A 20404-nucleotide genomic window follows, 5' to 3' on the forward strand; every position below is an offset into this window, starting at 1 on the left:
TCATCAGAAAATTGCATACACAAGTAAAAGTTTATATACAATTTCAGGAGATTCATCAATCTCAAAAAAAAAAAAAAAGTCTTACCCTATGTGGGTTCTTAAGAACTAGAAAATTAATTCAAGAGATTGGGCCTTCCAGTGCCCAAGTGGCACAAATAATTCATACTTTTCAACTGTAAACCACAATCTCCTCAATTACTTTAGTGTTTAGCTGACATGTTCACCAGCCCGTCTAAACCATTCAGGAACATTGGGCTTGGGTCTCTGTAAGCACAAGAATGACAGCATACATCAATATTCTTGTCTCTCAGTCAGGGGACTAATATGCACTTTTTGAGATTGTATAACAAATAAAGCCTTTGTTAGGTGGCTGTTAAGCAAAGTTTAAAAATTGCTTTATTGACTTGAAGTACCAAATTCATAAAGATTAACATGTCGATCTATTCAAAATTAATAATTCACATTGACATGATAGATGTGTGTATTCAGTTCACATACTACCCTCATACTGTATGGAAAAAGCATGGGGTTCTCTAAGAGTCAAATTAAACAGTGCTTAGCATAACATGATTACAAACAGGTACTGTCTAAAACCTGCAAATGCGTACATTTTCCAACACCCCCCATTCTCATTCTTTATTCCAAAATTTCATTTACTTCATTAACAACTGTTTAGAGTTTTATGAAGACATTGTAACATATTTCATGGGGAACTGACTTAAAATGTTTGGGTCTTTAATAGTAAATTTACTATTGATCAATGTCTGAAATACCAAAGCAAAACAAAGTCCTCTTGAAAACAGTACATTTAATGGTCATCTGGAGAAGGGAAAGTAGTGGGCACTTCATGCTCTGGGGAGATTTAAAAATAAGACTTCAAGCACTGACTATGGGGACACCCTCATATTCTGAATTTTCAAACCCAATTTACATATATACCTACTTAAAAAACACACCCACAAGTAAAAAACTGGTCATTTGTTTACAAAGTGCAGTGTTTGAATCCAGCAAGTTCAAAGACACAATGCGGCTTCTCTGCTGCAGAACTCCATGTCCATTTAGTTGTGCTGCACAGCACATCACACTGTAATGAAGCCTGGCCCTAACACCGGCCAGTAATGGCAGCTTAGCAAGCACGAGACCTGGAAAGTCTGCTCATGGTCCAGTAAGTACATTGTTTATGACCAGTAAGGTACATCATATGACCTGGTGTCAGTAATCCCAACACACATTACTACTCTGTAATGAATTCTGTAAGGTTTGCATGTCCTTCAGTAACTGAAGATTTTTCCTGCTTTTTTCTCCAGGTCTCTGTTTGGTAAAATCCTTCTTACTTGTGGTCCTTGTGATTACAGATGAACGACTGCTGCTGTTTCCTTCTTCATCAAGAGTCTTCTTGTTACCTTTTAGTTCCTTCTGCTTATCTGTGCTTTGTTTCTCCAGCTGGCAAATAATCAAAGTAAGGAAAATAATGAATTCAATAAAAACATTTTCTTTTAGCTTTGGTTTTGATACAGGTTCTTGCTATGTTTAGTCTTAAACTATTAATTCTCCTGCCTCAACTTCTTAAGTACACCATTAACTTACATAATCTCCCTCTAACACTCAAGTGATAGATTCTACGTTTTTTTTTAAAGCACATAAATCTACAGAAATTATAAATCACTTATGTAAATAGACAACCAGGTAAATAAGTGTTATATAAATACTGTAATATTCTCCCGCAGGCTTCTAATTCTTAAGAGTGCTCCCTGCTTGACCAGACTGTAAGCTCTTGAGTAGAGCTGCTAGTTAATTGGCAGTCCAGCCCCAACATTAACCACACAGTCAGGATTTCCTTGGGCAGGTTATTTCATTCACTGAGATACAGCCATAGCTCCCAGAAATATGGCCCCAGTTACTGTACCTGTATAATGGGTTTTAAGAAAATTAAGTGAGATGGCATTCTCAATACACTTGGTTTTGTGCCAGTGAAACAGTTCTTCCATATCATACAGATTTGGAAGCTTGGGAGGTATTTTTACTTTTAAAACCTACTTCAAATTTGTTCACTTCTCCCCAGACTCCAATTACTGTCAGCCGAGGAGCTGGACCCACTCCTGTTCTACCTCTGCCTCACAGTAATCTCAGATGCATGGCCCATTTCTCTAGATGGGAACCCCAAGTAGGCTTACTAAACCCGAGTAAACCTTTTAGGTTTAGTCACTATTTAATACAAGCAAACATACTATTTTTACATATTTTGACTTTGAAAACTGAAAATTCGGGCATATTTTAAGACAATTTAGTCAAAGTAAACTACTTAGATTTGCTCATAAAGCTAAGGAATTTATAGTCAGTAAAGACACATCTCATGAAACATAAGAACACTTCTTTACCAAACCTCTTAACACAGACTGACACCTCAGTGTCATCAGTTACTATGCATGAAAGGGTAGAAGTGACACAAGGAGGGCAGGAGTCACCTGGGCTTGGTACTTTCGAACTTTAGTTATCTGGTTGGCCTTCGCTTCCATTCTTCTCACTAATGCCTCCAGTTCACACTCCAGGTTGTCTTTCAGCTCCTCACTGGGTGATTCCTGTATGAGTTTAGTAAGCTGCTGGTGGTCACTGCATACAAAACACAAGAGACTACTGAGCTCCTCAGTCAACGGTGGTGTCCTTTCTATGTCACTGTGCGACTCAATGGCCCCTTTTAACTGCTGAGCTCAGTCCCCTGCAAGGGCATCACACACAGGTGGCGCGTCACCACCTGTGACGTCAGCTCTAGGGGCTCTGATGCCCTCTTCTGGCCTCCTTGGGCACCTGCACACATGTCATATACACATAGATAAAGACAAATGTTTACCAAATGAGGACACAGGCAAGTCTTCTTAATTCCAGACAACTTTGGGTCCAGCCAGGGTTGCAGACTAATATGAACCCTTCTTTGGTCCCTAGCATCATATAAGTTGGTTGTGGTGTGGCACACCTGGAATTGCACTTTGATCTGCTTCTCCCACAGAATTACTTATAAAGCAAATTCTCCAGTGTTTTCAAACACTGTCCTAACTCATTAGTGACATTTGACTAACCCTTAATACTATTAAGCTTTTACCTGAGCTTTGGCATTCGACATCTAACAAAATGAGAAAGGGAGGTTTTTAGCAATGACAGGCTTATGTACTCCCAGCTAGCAGGCTAGTGTAAGGATTATCTTCAACATCAGTGAATAAATTAGGATTAATATATCCAAGCAGCTAAAAAATGTGATTTTAGAACTAAATGTAATTTTAAATTTAAAAAGTGTAAACTCACAAGCTCATTTGCCCAAATTCATCCTGTAACGTCTGTAAGACATCCGAAAGTTCTTCGTTAACACTGCTGGAGGGAGGCGCCACTGACTTCTTACTCTTACTACCTCGTGAACAAGCTTGCTTTGCCAAGGGCACACTGTTAACAACCCGGTCATTGCACAGGGCTCTGCTGTGATGCTTCATCAGATGCAAGACGTGCTGAACATTGGCTACCACGGCATGGCTGGGACTGGTGGACTAAAGAGAAAAGTACATCAAGCAAACAGTGTCCTTGATTCCCATGTTCTAGTTCTTACCCTGAGTAAGAGTACACCTCCTCTAAATCCTAAGGCTTAAGTACTATGCTGTGGTAAATTAGCAACCAGCCATCCACCTGTATCAAAAGCCACGTAGTTGATTGATGTACTGACATCTTCAGTAAAGCACGTCCTGCTGGGGATGCAGCTTGGCTGGCAGGTCCGTAAGTAGCATGTAAGAGACCCTTCTTTGGTCCCCAGCATCATATAAATTGGTTGTGGTGCTGCACACCTGTAATTCCAGCCCTTGAGAGGCAAAGGCAGGAGAACCACAAACTACTCATCCTGTGCTACAGGAGGGTTCAAGACCACATCTAAAACCAAACAAAAAAGCCAACTGGCCTTCTTGCCTCTTCTGTTCCTGGCGCCACCCTATTTTTCTACCCCAAATCCTGTGATGTGCTCCTAATAAGCCAAACAACTAGGATGGAGAAAATGGCTCTATAATTGTAAAAAGCACAGCTCTACTTTCTGCGTCGCCTTCTCCGGTCTCTGACTTATTCTGAGTAAATTGTGTCTGCAGATGACATTTCTTTGGTGAAGCAACTCTCATAACCTGCCTTAAAAGCCTAGTTCATATATACCATTTCTAATGGTCTGGCTGGTTAACTACTGCACTTCTCAGCCCACTGACAAGTTCTACATCTGTCTATTGTTTAGCACAATGTGCTTGTCTATTCTCAACTGTTTGTTCAGTTCCTGGAGCAGTAGAGATGCTGTGACCCTTTACTATATATAGTTCATGTTGTGGTGACCCCATCCATAAATTTATTTTCATTGCTACTTTATAACTACAATTTTGTGACAGTTATGATTATAATGTAATTCTGTTCTGATGATATTACCCCTGTGAAAGGGTCATTTGACTCCCAAAGGGGTTGAGAACCCTATCTTAAGACTCTAACCAGATTTTTAGTTTTTTTGTTGTTTTTTCTAGACAGGGTTTCTCTGTGTGTGCAGCCATGGCTGTCCTGGAACTCACTATGTAGACCAGGGTGACTTCAAACCTGGAGATCTGCCTGCCCCTGCCTCCTAAGTACTGGGGTTCTAGTGTGCACCACCACTGTCTGGCATATGGTCTCCACTACTATAGCTCTGTCCTCTCTGTCACTGGCTTCCACTATGACCTCCTGCCTCAGCTTCCTTATAGTAGGAAGCACTAACATTTATCAGTCACAACATAAAAATAGAATAAAACCTGATGCTTTCTTGAACTTCTTGTTTCCAGTAGGAAATAATTTCAGTACCTGGCTGGGATTGTTTAACTGCATAGGTCAAGCAGACAACTTACTTGGAGGAATAACTTAAGACCTAATGTGCTTGATGCTTAAAAATGTTTAGTTTAGTTTGTTTAAACTTTTAAACTAAACTTTCTTGTTTAGTTTGTCAATTTGTCTTGACTGGTTGCTGTGGGAAAAGAATCACACAGAGCAAACTCAAATGAGGTGATCCTAGGAATGAAAAGGTGGCTCATGACAATCAGAGTACTCACTACTTACCAGTAAACACTCACAATGCACGCGCGCGCGCAAACACACACACACACACACACACACACACCTCTGTCTGTCTGTCTGTCTGTCTGTCTGTCTGTCTCTCTCTCTCTCTCTCGGCCAGTGGGCCAAGTGCGTATACTTTAGTATGTGATGAAAAGTTCTGTCACTGTTAGTTTTCTGATTCATAGTGTAACTTTATGATCAGTTGAGTCTAGTAATGAAAAACTTGGGCTTATGGTCTTACTTTTCTAGTGACTCCTTTTTACATAGGCAAGCCTGTGTAACCATAAGTAAAAGGGGTTCTTCAGAGCTCATCGAGAACTAAGCAATTGTTAAACTTTTGGAATAACACTTCTAAAGAATATATAAAACAACTTCAAAAGGAGTTCACATTAAAGAGTCCTGTGTGATTAAAGGCTTCAATGACAATTAGCCAAAACAACAAAATGGGTGGAAGGGACTCTATACAGGACTGTATGGACAAATACAAAGAGGAACCGTCAATGGGGTAGGTAAATGATTATTACAGATTTAAACATCCTCTACAGGGACAGCATGATGGTTGGTGGGTACAAACAGCTGCTGTTCAAGCCTTATGACTTGAGTTCCATCTACAGAACCTGTGGTAGAAAGAGAGCTCCCTTCAAGTTGTACCCTGACCTTCCCATGGACTGGGTCAAAGTACCCCAACTCCCCATTTCTTATATTGAAAACAAAGTCTGAAATAAACACACGAATAACTTCACAACCATATATACTTATAGAGGCTTATACAAAGACTCAAGAAAAAGACCTAAGGTGGTGCCTTCTACAAGAAGGTTTTACTAGGACCACATATAGTGGCTCATATCTATAAGTCCAGCACTCCCAAGGCCGATGCAGGATTTTTCTTTTAGTTCATGTCCCCTAAAATGTGTTCTGAAGACTGAAACAAGGTCTAAAGAGATGGCTCAACAGTTAAGAGCACTGGCTGCTCTTTCAGTGGAATTCAAAGTTCAATTTCCAGTACCCACATGGCAGGTTACTCTAAAAGCTGCCCCTCGAAATTCTAGTCCTGGGGGACCCAATACCCTCTTCTGGCCCCCATGAGCACTAAACACAGACATACACATAGAGACAGGCAAAGGCAAAACACCCATATACATACACTTAAAAGGAAATAAAAAAGCAAAAGACAGTGAAAATAATTTAAATATAAAAATCAGTAGCTACAACTCACCGTTCCAGCAACAAAAGGCATATCACCTAAGCACAATCTGTAATGTGGCTGTGCACCAAAGTTGTTCCTAAAACCTTTCTGGATGGAGAAAAAAGAAAATCATTTTATTTTATTTTGTTTTGGTAAACCAATCCATGACTCCTGCTCACTGTTGGGTCATACTATTGGGTTCCTTGTCGTACCACTCACTTTTTTCTCTCTGCAGAAACCAAGCTACTTAAGCAAGCTACTTACCTGGCACAGTTTAATAGGATTCAGCTCATTATGGAATAAGCATGGCAACCATAGGTCTGGGGATAGTGCGTATTTATCACACTATACCAACAGGAAGTAAAGACAGAGGACAAGTGGGTCAGGCTGAGAACCTCAAGGCCCACTTTCCAGTGACTTATGGAGGACATTTTACATTTAAACCACACTTGTTTATATTGGGATCATACAAGTGTTGAAGAACCTAGAATTACTACTTGACGGCTAAGGGCATTGGAAGGATACTAACAAAACAGTTGTCAGGTTTATGTAGTGGAAAAAAGCATTTAAGAGCAAAGGTAGTAAGAGGCTGAGTATTTCTAGTATTTTTATGATCTTTTATAGTTTCCAATTTTCATATAGGTCCTCACGACCAAGGTAAGAATTCATGAGTAAATCTTATCCTCACCTTTGAACACAGAAACTAAGAATGAGAGTCACTTCCCAAGGTTCTAATACCACACAGCTCTGAGTATTTTTCACACAAATTATTACAAAATTAGTACTTTGACTGGTTCGGTTTTCATACCTTTTCTGGTGGTTTTGACTTCTTTTTCTTTATTTTTCTAGTGCTGGTTGAAACACATGAAGTATTTCTATCTTCAAATATAAGTCTGTTCGCTTCTATACCACTCTGTAACTAGAAAAAAATAGCACGGAGTTAATGATGCAAAATAAACACAATTCACAGTTGAGATGCCAAGTAAGTCTGTATAATACAGTGAGTCATCTCAATGACAGAGACAGCATGGCTGTACTATGTCTTCGGTCTCTCATAGGTGAACTGCTGACCCACGGCTGGTTGTATACTGCCTGGAAGCATTGTTTGGTGGTCTGCAAATTCTAGTTCAGAAAGTAAATGGAATGTATGCAGCTCCAAACTGACAGCGCGCTATGTTCTCTTTTAACAATCACGATTACTGTAAAAGCAGACCCACGGCAACTCAAGAGCAAAATAGATTCCTTCCCGTTTAAAGCTCAAAAGCAGCAATAATTGTTTCAGCAACTGTTATCTTTTTTTTTTTTTTTTCTTAAAGTTGCACTTTTCTGGGCTGGATAGACTGCTAGGCTTAAGAGCACTTTCTGGCTGTTCCCACCCACATGGCAGCTTTTTAAACTATTTAATCCCATATTCAAGGGTCCAGCACCCTATTCTGGCCTCTGCAAGCATTGTACACATGTGGCATATATACAGAACATGCAGGCAAAACTCCCACATGCATAAAATAAATCATAGGGGAAAGCCGCAACTTCCTCCAAACTATCTTTCAATAGCCCTGCTCTCCATAGAATTCATAAAGGGGCTATTTTGTCTCTCTATATACCCGAAAGCCTGGAGTTTGGTAAAAATTCCAATTGGCAGATTTGTCCTCTAAAGAGTTTACAATTTCTATGTGAGGATAAGTTCCCCAGAAGTTATCACTGAGCTTTAAGAAACAGCAGAAGTAATGAATGAAACATAAAGAACACTGAGAACATTCCTTCCCCATCTCATGCATTCTGAGGCATGCCAGGCTCTCCACCCTCAGGAGCATGCCATTCTTGGGCATACTTCAGTGACAGTTTGTATGAGAAGAACCCCACAGGAAATCATCCTTACAATGTCAACAAGGGTCAGCAGTAACAGAAACCACTCGAGACACTTTTTGATTCTAGCTTATATATCTATTTTTCCTAGCTGACTTCCTGAATGTATGCCTGAATTTTAAAGTGCTTTATTATCATTTCTTGTTTGAGTTCCCTAGCAATATAAAACCCAGGCTAACTAATTTGTTTGGGATTATACAAATCAGAACCAACGAGATACAGAAATGTATCTGCCTCCACTACTATGGCATTCACCATCAGAACTCAAACTGTTAACAATTCATTAATCAATGAATCTGTGACCATTCCTATTTGGCACACAAGGGCTATACACCATAATTTAATAAAGAACACATATGCACAGTTACATCTAAGGAATAGAAACAGTAAAATAATTTTCTCGAAAGTAGGAAGAAATTCTCTAAAAATCAAAACTGGTTAAATGGCCATTAACTAACTCAACAAGTACACAGACAGTAAATCTACAATCCTATCAGTTTTAGGAAAAAAAAAAAAAAAAAAAGAATGACTCAAAGAAGCACCAGAAGAAAAAAAAAATGCAATGTTTCTATTTCTACAAGAGCATCTATGAGAATGCTGGACACTAGACACAGTGCCACAGACAACTATAAAGCCTCTACCAGTAAGTTCTGCGATGAGAACCTGCTTCTAGGGTTACTGTGATAAAAGTCACACTGTCATAACTTTAGAGAGGTTAGAAAAGAGAGACTATCTGGAAGATATCTTAACAAGTAAATAATCAAAGAAATGTCTCTAGCTAAATCATAAAACAACTTTATTGTACAGAGTCTACGTAGTACTTTATTTTTCTTGCAGTGTCTTGGATAACGCAGTTCTGGTAGGAATACATAAACTGAGGCTTTAAATCTACACAATTCTACCTCCAAGAGTAGTTTGCTCTTCTACTAGGACAGGCCACTAGCTTAACACTTCTGTTCTGGTATGTTAACAGTCTCAAGGGAAGTGGCAGTTTTTTGCTGCAGTACTGAGGACGGAACCAAGTGTCTTATGAATGAATGCCAGGTAATTGTTCTACCATTCAACTTTACCTCCAACCCAAGACACACTTTTATACTGGACACTGCAATGATCTGGGACTGGATCATACCTTAGCTTTACATGAACAGTACTGTGTCTGACCTGTTTTTACCTCACAAGTATTTTTTTAACTTCCATGTATGAATGTTTTGCCTGCATTTATGTATGTGCATGTGCCTGGTGGCGGAGGTGATTGTGAGCCACATGTGGGTTGCTCAGAACTGAATCAGGTCAGTTGTAAAGACAACAAAATGTTCTAATCCTCTGCAACATCCCTCCAGCTCCAACCTCAAAGGTTTTAAACTACTAATTCAGACTCTGTAATTTGAAACATCAAAAGACTGCTCAAATTTTACTTTGTAAATTACATTCCTAGTTTCCATTACTAAGCTATCACATGACTCTGCTGTGCTCGTGTATAACTGTTCACCACTAAAACCCCTGCTTGTCCTTCCACTCACCTCCGCTGCCCGAGCCTGCATACGCTTCCTTTCCTGCTCTTCTTCATGGAGTTTGGACTCCAACTCTTGCATTTTTTTCTAGTAATAACAATATCAAAACAGTAATGGTTAAAAGTATCTTTTTGTAGAATTTTAAAGCTAGTTAAAATAAGCATGTTAGTTTGTGCCACTAGTGGTCCAGGCCTTGATAACTTCCATGACACTCCCCTAATAGTGTCCTACTAGATCAACTGACAGTAATTAGTGAGGTAGCTGTGAGTTAAGTGGCCAAATTATGAAGGAAATCTGTGACCGAAGAACACAGGTTGTATAAAGGTAAAGACAAATAAAGACAAATCTAGATCTTCATTCTGTAGTATTAAATATCTTCAGGGTAAAACATAGAAATAAAATTAGTTCAGAAAAAAAGTTACATGATACCAGATTTAAATATCAAAAACACTTCACTTTTCAGTTTAAAAAAAACAAAAAACAAAAAACTACCTTAGGCTCAGCCACCAAAATTGCAGAATGTCAACATTCCTTTTCAAATTATTTTTTCTCTTTAAAGACTATGTATAAGAAAGACCTTTACATTATAAATACCCATGTTTATGAACAACTGACAGCCACAGCATTCTACATCAGTAGGTAAAGTCATGTTCACTGACTTCTGCAAGGGCCTGCATTGCGGTGAGTCTGTTATATTCCTGTTCAAGAAGATCCAGTTTTTCCAGCTGGCTCTGAACATGGCTTTGATCATGCTGCCGTTCTCTTTCTAGCGAAACCTGAGAAACAGCATCGAGATATAATATTACAATATGATCATCAGAAAGCTGTAGACTCTGCATACAGCCAACATCATACTATATGTAATTGCCTATCCTTTCAGATTTGTTGGTATGGAAAGACGTTCTAGGAATAGAACACTAACACCTCAAGGGTATAACGATCTCTGTGTCTCACTGTCTGTGTATCATGGCATGCCTCGGAAGGTCAGAGGACACCATATACAAGCTGTTCCTGTTTGCCATGTGGGTCTGAGGGATCACATCTGTTTTCCAGACCTCGCTGCAAATACCTTTTTACACTAAGCCATCTGGCCAGCCTTGGAATATTGTTCTCAACATATGGTATTTTACCTAGTATGCAGTTTTATATAAGAAAAACATGCCTATACCCTATAATAAGGAGATTCTATCAGACACACAGACTATATAAATACACAAAGACTTCTAGTCAGTTGGGTCCTATTAAATAATTTCTTAATAGATATGAGAACTTGTATTCATTTATTTCCTTTCCTTCAAACTTAGGATCTGATTTGGAAAGACTGCCCATATACTTAAAGAATGATGGTCTCAGGGTCAAAATAAATGGGCAAATACACTAAATGGATATATTTGTAAAAGCCCAACACTAAGAACCTAAGTATGCCATTTTTCCACATGTCCATGACAATAGGGAATTATACAAGAGAAATTTCTAATCAAACTTTCCATAGTAAAATTAAATTGTCCACATGAAAAGGATATTTAAAAAATATAATGGGCACTGATGTTGAAATTGTCCTCTACAAATGTAGCTAGTTACTTAAATACAAAGACTGATGCAACAGAAGGAATATTTTGTTAAAATGTAACAAGTGTAGTAACTGGGCACACAGCTCATCTGGTAGAGTGCTTACCTAGCATCAGAGAGGCCTTGGATGTGAGCCAGAGCACTTCACACACCATGTATAGAGCAGTGGTGTGTACCTACAATCTCAGCACTCTGCAGATGGACTCAGAAGATCAGAGGGGCCAGGTTATTCCTGGACAACATAAATGAGGCAGCCTAGGCTATATGAGATCCTATTTCAATAACCAATTACTTACAAGGTATAATGCAGGCTCCAAACATTAACATGATTATCTTTCAAATATAAGCATGTACAAGAATCGTAATAGAGCCAATCAAGCCAATCTATTCCACCGAGCCCAAGGCCTTATTATCAGCATGTGTTATAATAACAGTGCCATCAGACCTCCAGGTCTGCTGATCGTGTCACCATTCTTGATTTCATCTCAGAGGTGCCATACCTGCTTTTCTAAGACAGATGTTCTCTCCATTTCTGCATGCTTTATCATATTTCGCATGTATTCCAATTGTTTTTCTAAAAGATTACATTTATTTTCTGCAGCTACCAACTGAGATGCCAGTTCTAAAATGAATACATACAAAAACGTAGGAATTAGCTAACACACAGACTTGTCCCAACAGCTTTTAAGCAGGAACTGGACTTGCAGTAAATTCATGGGGCATAGGTAGTAAGGCTCATGGTGGAATGCCATGGTCAGTATGCCAGAGTACCACAAAACAAAACAGCAGCCCTCCCATGCCTCCAGTCCCTTCCCTCTCGGTCCTCCTAGAAACCTTTCTGGACGACTTAGGTTCTTCCTTTCGAGAGTCAGATATGCCACACATTGCCACATACTTATTAGCACTATGTAGGATGTCACCTGCTCCTCACAATACACCTGATTATGATGTAATTCTGTAATGGCTAGACAGTGTCAACTATAAAATACCAGTGTGCAATTTTGAAATAACTTCACAATACTTGGATAGATTTTAGTTTCTTTTATAATTAAACACACCTTGATTGTGCTTTGATTCTTCATTCTTTGAGTTCTCCCTCTCTTGTATCTGTTCATCCAATACTTTCTTATACTCAATTGTCTCCCTAGACAAGGTTTTCACACTTTCTTCTGCCCGAATTCTTTCCAGTTCCAGGCGTCGAATCTTATCTTGAAGATTCTTAAGAGCAGAAAATATGGCTGCCAAATATAAAAAGCACACCACACAGTAAGTTAGGTATGCACAAGGATAAGTTAACCAAAAAAGGAAATTTTGTCTGAAAGATTCTTACTCTGTACCCCAGGATGACCTCAAAAAAAAAAAAAAAAAAAAAAATCACAGTAATCCTGCCTGCGCCTTCCTTCTAAGGACTGGGTTAGAGGTGCGAGCCAGAGAGCCCAGCTCTGAAGAGACTTTCAGAGGACTGATGCAAGTCACACAGCAGAATTCTGTGTTCACAAAGCACTTCCCATGCAAAGTCATTTCAAAGGTTCTACCAGTTACTCAAGTAAAAATTAAAAACCATCACTGTGTTAAATCACATCAGAGTTTTAACTGTTGAAAACAAAACCAAAAATCTTGGCTAATTACATACAAATTCACAGCTGTCCTAAGGTGCTCTGAGTAAGAAAAGCCCCTGTAGGCTTATATTTGGTGAACAGGGAATGGTACTACTTGTTGGGATAGATAGAGCCTCGTTGGGTGAAATGTCACTAGGGGTGGGCTTTGGGGTTCCAGAAGTCTAAACCAGGCTCAATGTCTCTCTCTCTCCCTGCTACCTTTGGATCTGGTGTAGAACTCAAATATACCTGTCTTAGGGTTTTACTGCTGTGAACAGACACCATGACCAAGGCAAGTCTTATAAAGGACAACATTTAATTGGGGCTGGCTTACAGGTTCAAAGGTTCAGTCCATATCAAGGCAGGAGCATTGCAGCATCCAGGCAGGCATGGTACAGACAGAGCTGAGAGTTCTACATCTTCACCTGAAGGCAGCTAGCAGAAGACTGGCTTCTAGGCAATTACAATAAGGATCTTAAAGCCCATACCCACAGTGGCGCACCTATTCCAACAAAGCTACACCTTCTAATAGTGCCACTCCCTGGGCCAAGCATATAAACAGCTCCTCCAGTACTATGCCTGCCATGTTTCCTATCATGGTGATAATGGACTGAAGCTCAGAACAGAAAGCTAGCCCCAATTAAATGTCCTTTGGACAAGACTTGCCTTGGTTGTGGTGTCTCTTTACAGCAATGGAAACCCCAAGACATATCTCTGGTCTGTTGATACCTCTCTGAGGCAGACATTTATTTGTTCGTGTATCCCTGGCAACAGGCACACAATAGACGTCTCGGTCTTTTTGTTGTATGTACACACAAGTATATATCACGTAGAGGTCAAATATGCACTTGGCTACCATCCTCAGGTAACACATGTTTGTTCTGTCAAGGCTTCCACAACTGAGGCTCACTGATTAAAGGTATGTTGGCTGGGCAGTGAGCCCCAGAGATCTAGCTGTCTGCCTCTGCCACACAGCACTGGGAATAGCAACAAAGTTCCTGGCTTAAAAAAAAGTATTGCTTTTGTTTACTCTTTGACACCTTTTTAGATCATATGTAACACTTCCTATCACTCTCCCAGGACTTGGCCCCCACCAACACACGCCCTCCCAATGTCTGTCTTCTGTAGAAAAATGTAATTCAGAGTCCAAGTAGTGCTATCTACAGATGATCCTTACTTTTACAGAGGTATTGTAAGTATGCATGTTTTGCCTGCATATTTGTGTGTGTGTGTGTGTGTGTGTGTGTGTGTGTGTGTGTGTGTGTGAATGTGTGTGTGTAGCCTGTACATAAAACTAGTGTCAGATTCACTGGGACTAGAGTTACAAACGGTTGTGAATTGCCATCTGAGTGGCAGGAATTGAGCTCAGATTCTCCTGAAGAGCTGCTAGTGCTCTTAACTACTGAGCCATCTCTCTGCCTCCTACCTGAGACTGGTTCCTGACTGATTCTGGAGATGACAGACTAGTATAAGTAACAACGTATTTTAGGTTCCATGAGTTGGTGAAGAATGTTCAGCAGTCTATATGAAAACACAATTCACAGAAGTAAAGGGGACAACAACAGGCGTCATATTGAGGAAGTTTCCACTAACAAGGGAACAAATGGCGTTTACTTTGTCACGGTTGATTACCTCTGCTGTTGCTTTCCGGATAGGCAAACGTGGGCTTATTTGGGGAGCGTCTCAGATCGCTGTTAAGGAAAGGCTTATCAGGTGGATACAATACATATGGTGATGAAGAATGATGAACCATATTTCCATTAGACCTTGATGGTTCAGCTAGGACGCTCTGAAAAACAAAATACTGCAATTATCTTTCAAATATCTAAACCAAATGTCAAGATATAATTTTTAGGGTTAAATGTTTACCAATTTACACATGCTCAAACAACCTAAATACAAATATTTAGGCAAGTTAAATCTTTCAGATCTGGAACAGGTACAAATTGCTGAATTACTCTATCCTCGATAAAATACAATGTTTTTACTGATTACTTGGGAATTTCAAAGCATGCACTCTTGACACTCTCACTTCCCAGTCCTCCTATGCCCAACCCCCCATCCTACTGAACTGCACCCTCTACCCAAAGAAACTATTGTCCATATATTCACTGGAGTATGGTCAAATTCCCAGTGGCCAGACCCTCAAAGAAAACCGAGTCTTTCTCCACCTGTACCCCAGAGGCCATCAATTGTGGAGATCTACACACAATTTATCTTTGTGTAGTCTTTACCACAGTTTTTAAGAATTCTTTTCAATTACTTCCTGTTTAGGCTGTTACTTTTGGGAGGGAGGGTGAAGGGTTGTCCCAGAAGCCTTTTATGTCCCCCTTTCTCAACTGTGAATCTGTAGTTGTCAATATCACTACAAAAAGAACCTCCCTTCCCTGTACTGTCCACATGAGCACGGATCATGGACTTCTAATCTATGTGGCTTCTGACAAGAGCATGGACCATGAATATCATCAAGGTTTCCAGCATCTGCACATGCCAAGGACCTCAGCATGGTCTCCAGTGACAGTACAAAGACATCAACATGGCCACCTATCAAAGCATAAGCCACAGACACCATTGTAGCCCTCAGCTGCAGCACAGGTCAAGGACAGCACATGACCTCCGGGGTCAACACAGGCTACAAAGGCCCATACAGTCCCACACAACCCACACACATCATCAACATGACTTTAGGCAGCAGCACAGATCAGACATTTGTATGGCCTTAGGTGGCAGCCCAGTCCATGGATATCAACAAAGCCCCCCCTGCTGCAGTGGCCTCAGGTGGCTGCACAGTCCAAGATGGCCCCTGCTGGCAGTATGGGCTTCGGGTAGCAGCTTCTAACACCGACATCTAAATGGCCCTCGGTTGTAACATCTGTAGAAACAAGGCTCCAGCTGCGGGAAGACCATGGACCCAGACATGGTCCTCTTACAGCAACACAGCCCATAGATACCAGCATGTTCTTTTCTTAAAGAATTTATATTTAGCTCCCAAAAAGGGGAAACAATTGTAAAACACCTTCAGGCTTATCAGATATTCTCATAGCATCTGTCATGAATCTGTCAGATTTGACATTATGCTCTACATGACATATATTTACCACAGTCTACCTCTGAAAGTTAACGAGAATTTTAGCAGTGGTGAGTTTATAGTTTGGACACTCAGGAAAGAGGGAAGTCATGGAGGTTCTAGGAGCCAAGGTAGAAGACAGGATGACTGCCAGCTGTTCAGAGTTCTCACACACTCATCGGCCTTCTCAGTGTCATAACACATTAGGATTTTCAATCTTGTATTAATGAAGTCTGCAAAGGAATGATGGGTATTCGCAACAATAAACCATGTATGTCCTGGAGTAAGCAGAACTCTCCAAATACCTGTATAATAATAAAAATTTATTTTGAAAGTAACCTGAAAAACAGTTAAGTTTTCACTTCTTAAAATATTGTCAATGTTATTATGAATTGTCTGGTACCTTGATCTTACATATAACTAACAGAGAACACTGTTTTTTTTTTGTTTTTTTTTTTTGGTTCTTTTTTTCGGAGCTGGGGACCGAACCCAGGGCCTTGCGCTTCCTAGGTAAGCGCTCTACCACTGAGCTAAATCCCCAGCCCCGAACACTGTGTTTTTATTGGTTAGCTAGACACAGCTAGAATCCCATCATTTAACATTCAAGCTAAACTAAGTGATTTTGTTCTAGTTCCCCCTCACGAAAGCAAAAAAATTTATGTGATCACTTGAACTGAATAAACAACTAGTTCTAAAAAGAAAATCCATGAACTAGCTCTTCCTTCTTTCAAAACTAGCAGCAAGCAACCTGTCTGTCTCCACTTAGCTTTTCAAAGTCTCACCTCCTCAGATTAAACCCCTCCTGGTGTCTCTATTTCCCTTCTCCACTACATCTGTCCCAGGGCCAGGAAAGGGGAAAGACAAAACCTTTTCCTGAACTACAAGACTCTTCAACCCTAGACTGATCTTGAGTTTTTTTTTAAAACAAACTCTAGTGCAGTAGATAAAGGTACGTGCTGAACAAGCCTAATGAACCGAGTTTACTTCCCAGAATCCACTTAATGGTGAAAGGAGACAACTCCAAAACTGTCCTGTGATCTCCAAAAACAAACTGTGGCAGGTGCACCTCCCCTCATCATCATGCACACATCAATTAAAACTATCAAAATTTTAAGTAAAATAATCTTTCAAAGGATGTTTGCAATTGCTACTTTAAGTCACCCCTCTTTACTCATTCCTAAGAAGCAAACAGCTCATCAAACTCACCAGTTCCTCTACATTGCTGAAGTCAGCAATCTCTCAGAAGCATGGATCACATTTCTGTGATCGTTCACATAACCCTCAGTGGAGGAACCCAACAAGGATTTCCCCTTAATCCCATAGACTCTCCTTCATCAACTCCCTGGATCTCTAACCGCTTGGGAAGTCTCATCTACTCTCAGGCTCTTCATTTTTATTTGTCTTTCAAATTTAAAACACAGAATGGAGATCTCAATCTAAAACTCTAAATTCACATTATTCACTAGCTACTTGGATGTCTCAACTAACATGCAGCATGGTTATAACTAAAGTCTTGGTTAGTCCCCAAATCTGCTCCTCTGCCAGCATACCAAAACAAAGACCACTGCCATTTACCAAACTAACCCATACAAACATAAAACCCAATAGAGGTAATTTTTATTTACCTCTCATCTACTCTCTGTAAATCATCCAGGGTTCTTTCTCCATAACATATTTAGAATCTTTTATACTTTAATATTGCTATAGCTCTATTTTTAGTTTGAATTACTTGAAACACCACTTTTCACATTTCTTTTTTTTTTTTTTTTTTTCCGGAGCTGAGGACTGAACCCAGGGCCTTGAGCTTGCTAGGCAAGTGCTCTACCACTGAGCTAAATCCCCAACCCCTCACTTTTTACATTTCTTAAGTCTGCTCTTCCAATCAGCTTGCTAGTGATAATGATCCTTTAAAAACTGAGTCAAGTTAATAGATCTAATCAAAACCCCATGGACTACAACTCAAAATTCTTACCACTCACACAATTCCCACATAATGTAGCAAGTACCAGGCTAACCCTTATATCGTTTCCTGACACTTTCTTTTGATAGTCTCCCTACCAGTTTTTTCAGCAATACGGACTTTGATTTCAAATACCCACAATCCACTCTTGTTTTCTTATTTAAAGATTTATTCATTTATTATATATAAGTACACTGTAGCTGTCTTCAGATACACCAGAAGAGGGCATCGGATCTCTTTACAGATGGTTGTGAGCCACCATGTGGTTGCTGGGAATTGAACTCAGGACCTCTGGAAGAGTAGTCAAGTGCTCTTAACCGCTGAGCCATCTCTCCAGCCCTACTCTTATTTTCATTGCTGCAATTATTCTGCTTGCAAAGGTCCCTTCCTACCTCCAGTTGCCTGCTTACACCCTAACACGGAGGCATTTTCTTGTTACCCTACTAACAGCATCTTTCTATCAACGCATCTCCAAACCTTTTATTTCAAACACTATTGTTACACACATTTACTATGGTGGAGTAAAAATAGTTTCTCTTCTGTTCCCAACTCCAGACAGAGTCACAAGATCTATTTTTCCATGAAACAGGCTTTAAATTTCTGCTGGGTCTACCCTAAGGACTAGGGATTAACTGCATCCCTGTGGCACTGCCCTGATGGCCTTGAGTGCAGTTCAATCGAAGTTGCCTGAGTTTCCAATTTCTAAGTTTTGAGAGCAAAGAAAGAGCTCTCCTTCCCCAGGTTTAATCAACTGTATCTCGTATAATTCATGCATCTGCTGGCACTTAGTTCTGGTAGTTTTTCTTTTACCTTCCGTTGACCTGACACTGGATTAACTCCCAATGACTTGCTTCATCTCTTCTCTAGATCTTAGATCTGTTTGGAAAACGAAATATTCTGACCTTCTCACAAGTTCTAGTAGCCACAGAAAGTTGAAACTACGATTCCTAAGTTACCTCATCCGCTGTTAAAATTACCCTGATAATTTCCTGACATCCCTCATTATTCATTTTCACCTTTATTTCTAGCTCTTCTTAATCATTGCTACCTCTAGATGTCTCTGGGGTCCTGGACGTTCCTACTGTCTAGCCACATAGATCTTAAACCTGCAGTGCTTTCTTCTTTTAAAATTCTCTCAACAGGGCAGCCAGCTCACCCTCTCTTCAAGATCCTATCTTCCCTAATACTGCTAATCAATCTCTCCCAGACTCCTCTGGTACCCAAGCCTGTAGCGCAGCAATTATCTAATTAGTACGGTGCTTTGCTCCTTCTTTAGAATGGGGTTTCTATTCAATTCTTCCCTGTAACTTTAGGACCAAGGGTCAGCTAGGCACAGGGGCATCTCTAAACAGAACTCGAGCGTTCTCACATTTAATTCCTATCTCTTCTTAGTGGAGCGTTTTCCAAAAGACTGAGCTCCACAATCCACTCTTAAAACACCAGTGACTAATCTCGCCGGTTTAATTTCCCCGATCGCTTCTCCAAAACAACATTTCCACACTGTATCCTAGTCATGCCATGGGAAGTAGGGATGCCCGGGCTCCGGCTGCAAGGGTCGCGCAACAGACACTGAGAGGCCCTGTAGCAACGGCGAAAATGCACTCTGGGGACCACGGACGCCTCAGCGGCTGTCACTCTACAGACCTGCACATCTACCTGTTACTGAGGGTTTCCGAGCTGGGCCGTTACGCTCACGTGACTGACGGGGCTTTGTTTTAGCAGGCCTGAGCGTGCACCAGCCTGGCTCGGGACAACGCTCCACAGCTCCGGCTGCGAGGACCTGCGAGCGCAGAGCGGGAAAGGAGGCGGGCTGCTGCTCCAGAAGACACAGTTGCAGCCTCCCGGAGTGGCACGCGTCCTCGGGCAACCCGCCATCCTGCGGGACCAGGGCTGACGCCAGATCTAGGCGCCTGAAAAGTGAAGCAACCCAGAGAGCCGTCCAAGACCACCTGGAACCCACACAAACGCCACCCCTTACCGAAAACTGAGAATCAGAAGCCGCCGAGACCGAGGCCGCCGCCATCTTCCCACCTGCGCAACGCGGGCCGCCGTCCTGGAGCCCCTCCCCCGGATTCGACAGCCGCACGCCTGGGGCAAGCCGAATCCAAGTCCCCGATGGAAAGGGCGGGCGAGCTGTGAACCTTATAGGAGCCTCGGTCTCACAAACCACAAGGATGCCACACTCAGCGCGCAAGGGAAAGGCAACGCGTCTTGACAGGCGCCTTCCAGTGACCAATCAGAAAAGAGGACAACTTCTGGTGGCAGGGGAGAGCCCGCCTCTTCTCTCGGTGACGTCACAAGGTAGCGCACAGCGGAGCCTGCGGGGACGGCAACGTCGTGAGTTGGCAGACTGCTCTGGGAGCTTCTGGAAAGGGATGAATGTTTTGAAGGAGGAAGCAAAGGGTAGAGCTTCTGGAGCCTTCAGCGCCTACTGGTGTGGATGACGGAAGCTGAATAAAGGTGATTGGAAAGTTGATACACTCCATCAACATCCCAGGAATAAACTCCAGAGAGCGTTGCCTTTCCAGGTGAAGTACTGACCTTTCGGCCAATGAC

General features: G+C 41.1%; 1 protein-coding gene across 9 annotated transcripts; it reads right to left on the reverse strand.

Annotated features, from left to right (window-relative positions):
• Positions 1-358: 358 nt before the first annotated feature.
• Positions 359-20385, reverse strand: Cep57 (centrosomal protein 57). Of its 9 annotated transcripts, none has more exons than XM_006242524.5 (11): positions 19880-20385; positions 14454-14610; positions 12282-12461; positions 11724-11845; positions 10314-10430; positions 9664-9741; positions 7086-7196; positions 6308-6385; positions 3298-3533; positions 2466-2610; positions 359-1443 (listed from the first exon to the last, which is right to left on the reverse strand). In XM_006242524.5, the coding sequence occupies exons 2-11, from the start codon at positions 14572-14574 to the stop codon at positions 1213-1215; spliced, it is 1419 nt and encodes a 472-aa protein (XP_006242586.1). In that variant the 5' UTR covers positions 14575-14610; positions 19880-20385; the 3' UTR covers positions 359-1212. The 9 variants fall into 9 exon arrangements, with proteins under 9 accessions (XP_006242586.1, XP_038937268.1, XP_006242585.1 ...); XM_039081340.2 differs by having other exon boundaries at positions 15930-20385; XM_006242523.5 differs by lacking the exon at positions 19880-20385 and adding an exon at positions 19505-19797.
• Between the last annotated feature and the right edge of the window lie 19 nt (positions 20386-20404).

This window comes from Rattus norvegicus, chromosome 8, assembly GCF_036323735.1.
Source record: "Rattus norvegicus strain BN/NHsdMcwi chromosome 8, GRCr8, whole genome shotgun sequence".
Taxonomy (NCBI): domain Eukaryota; kingdom Metazoa; phylum Chordata; class Mammalia; order Rodentia; family Muridae; genus Rattus; species Rattus norvegicus.

What these genes read in the sequence shown, in the direction of transcription:
- Cep57 (NM_001108124.3), bottom strand. Translation starts at nt 19,871, where the DNA reads ATGGCGGCGGCCTCGGTCTCGGCGGCTTCTGATTCTCAGTTTTCG. An exon ending in AGTCAAAACCACCAGAAAAG is followed by an intron (nt 6,386 to 7,085) that starts GTATGAAAACCG and finishes TTCTCCATCCAG; the next exon opens with AAAGGTTTTAGGAACAACTT. An exon ending in GAATTTGGGCAAATGAGCTT is followed by an intron (nt 2,611 to 3,297) that starts GTGAGTTTACAC and finishes TTTTGTATGCAG; the next exon opens with TGACCACCAGCAGCTTACTA.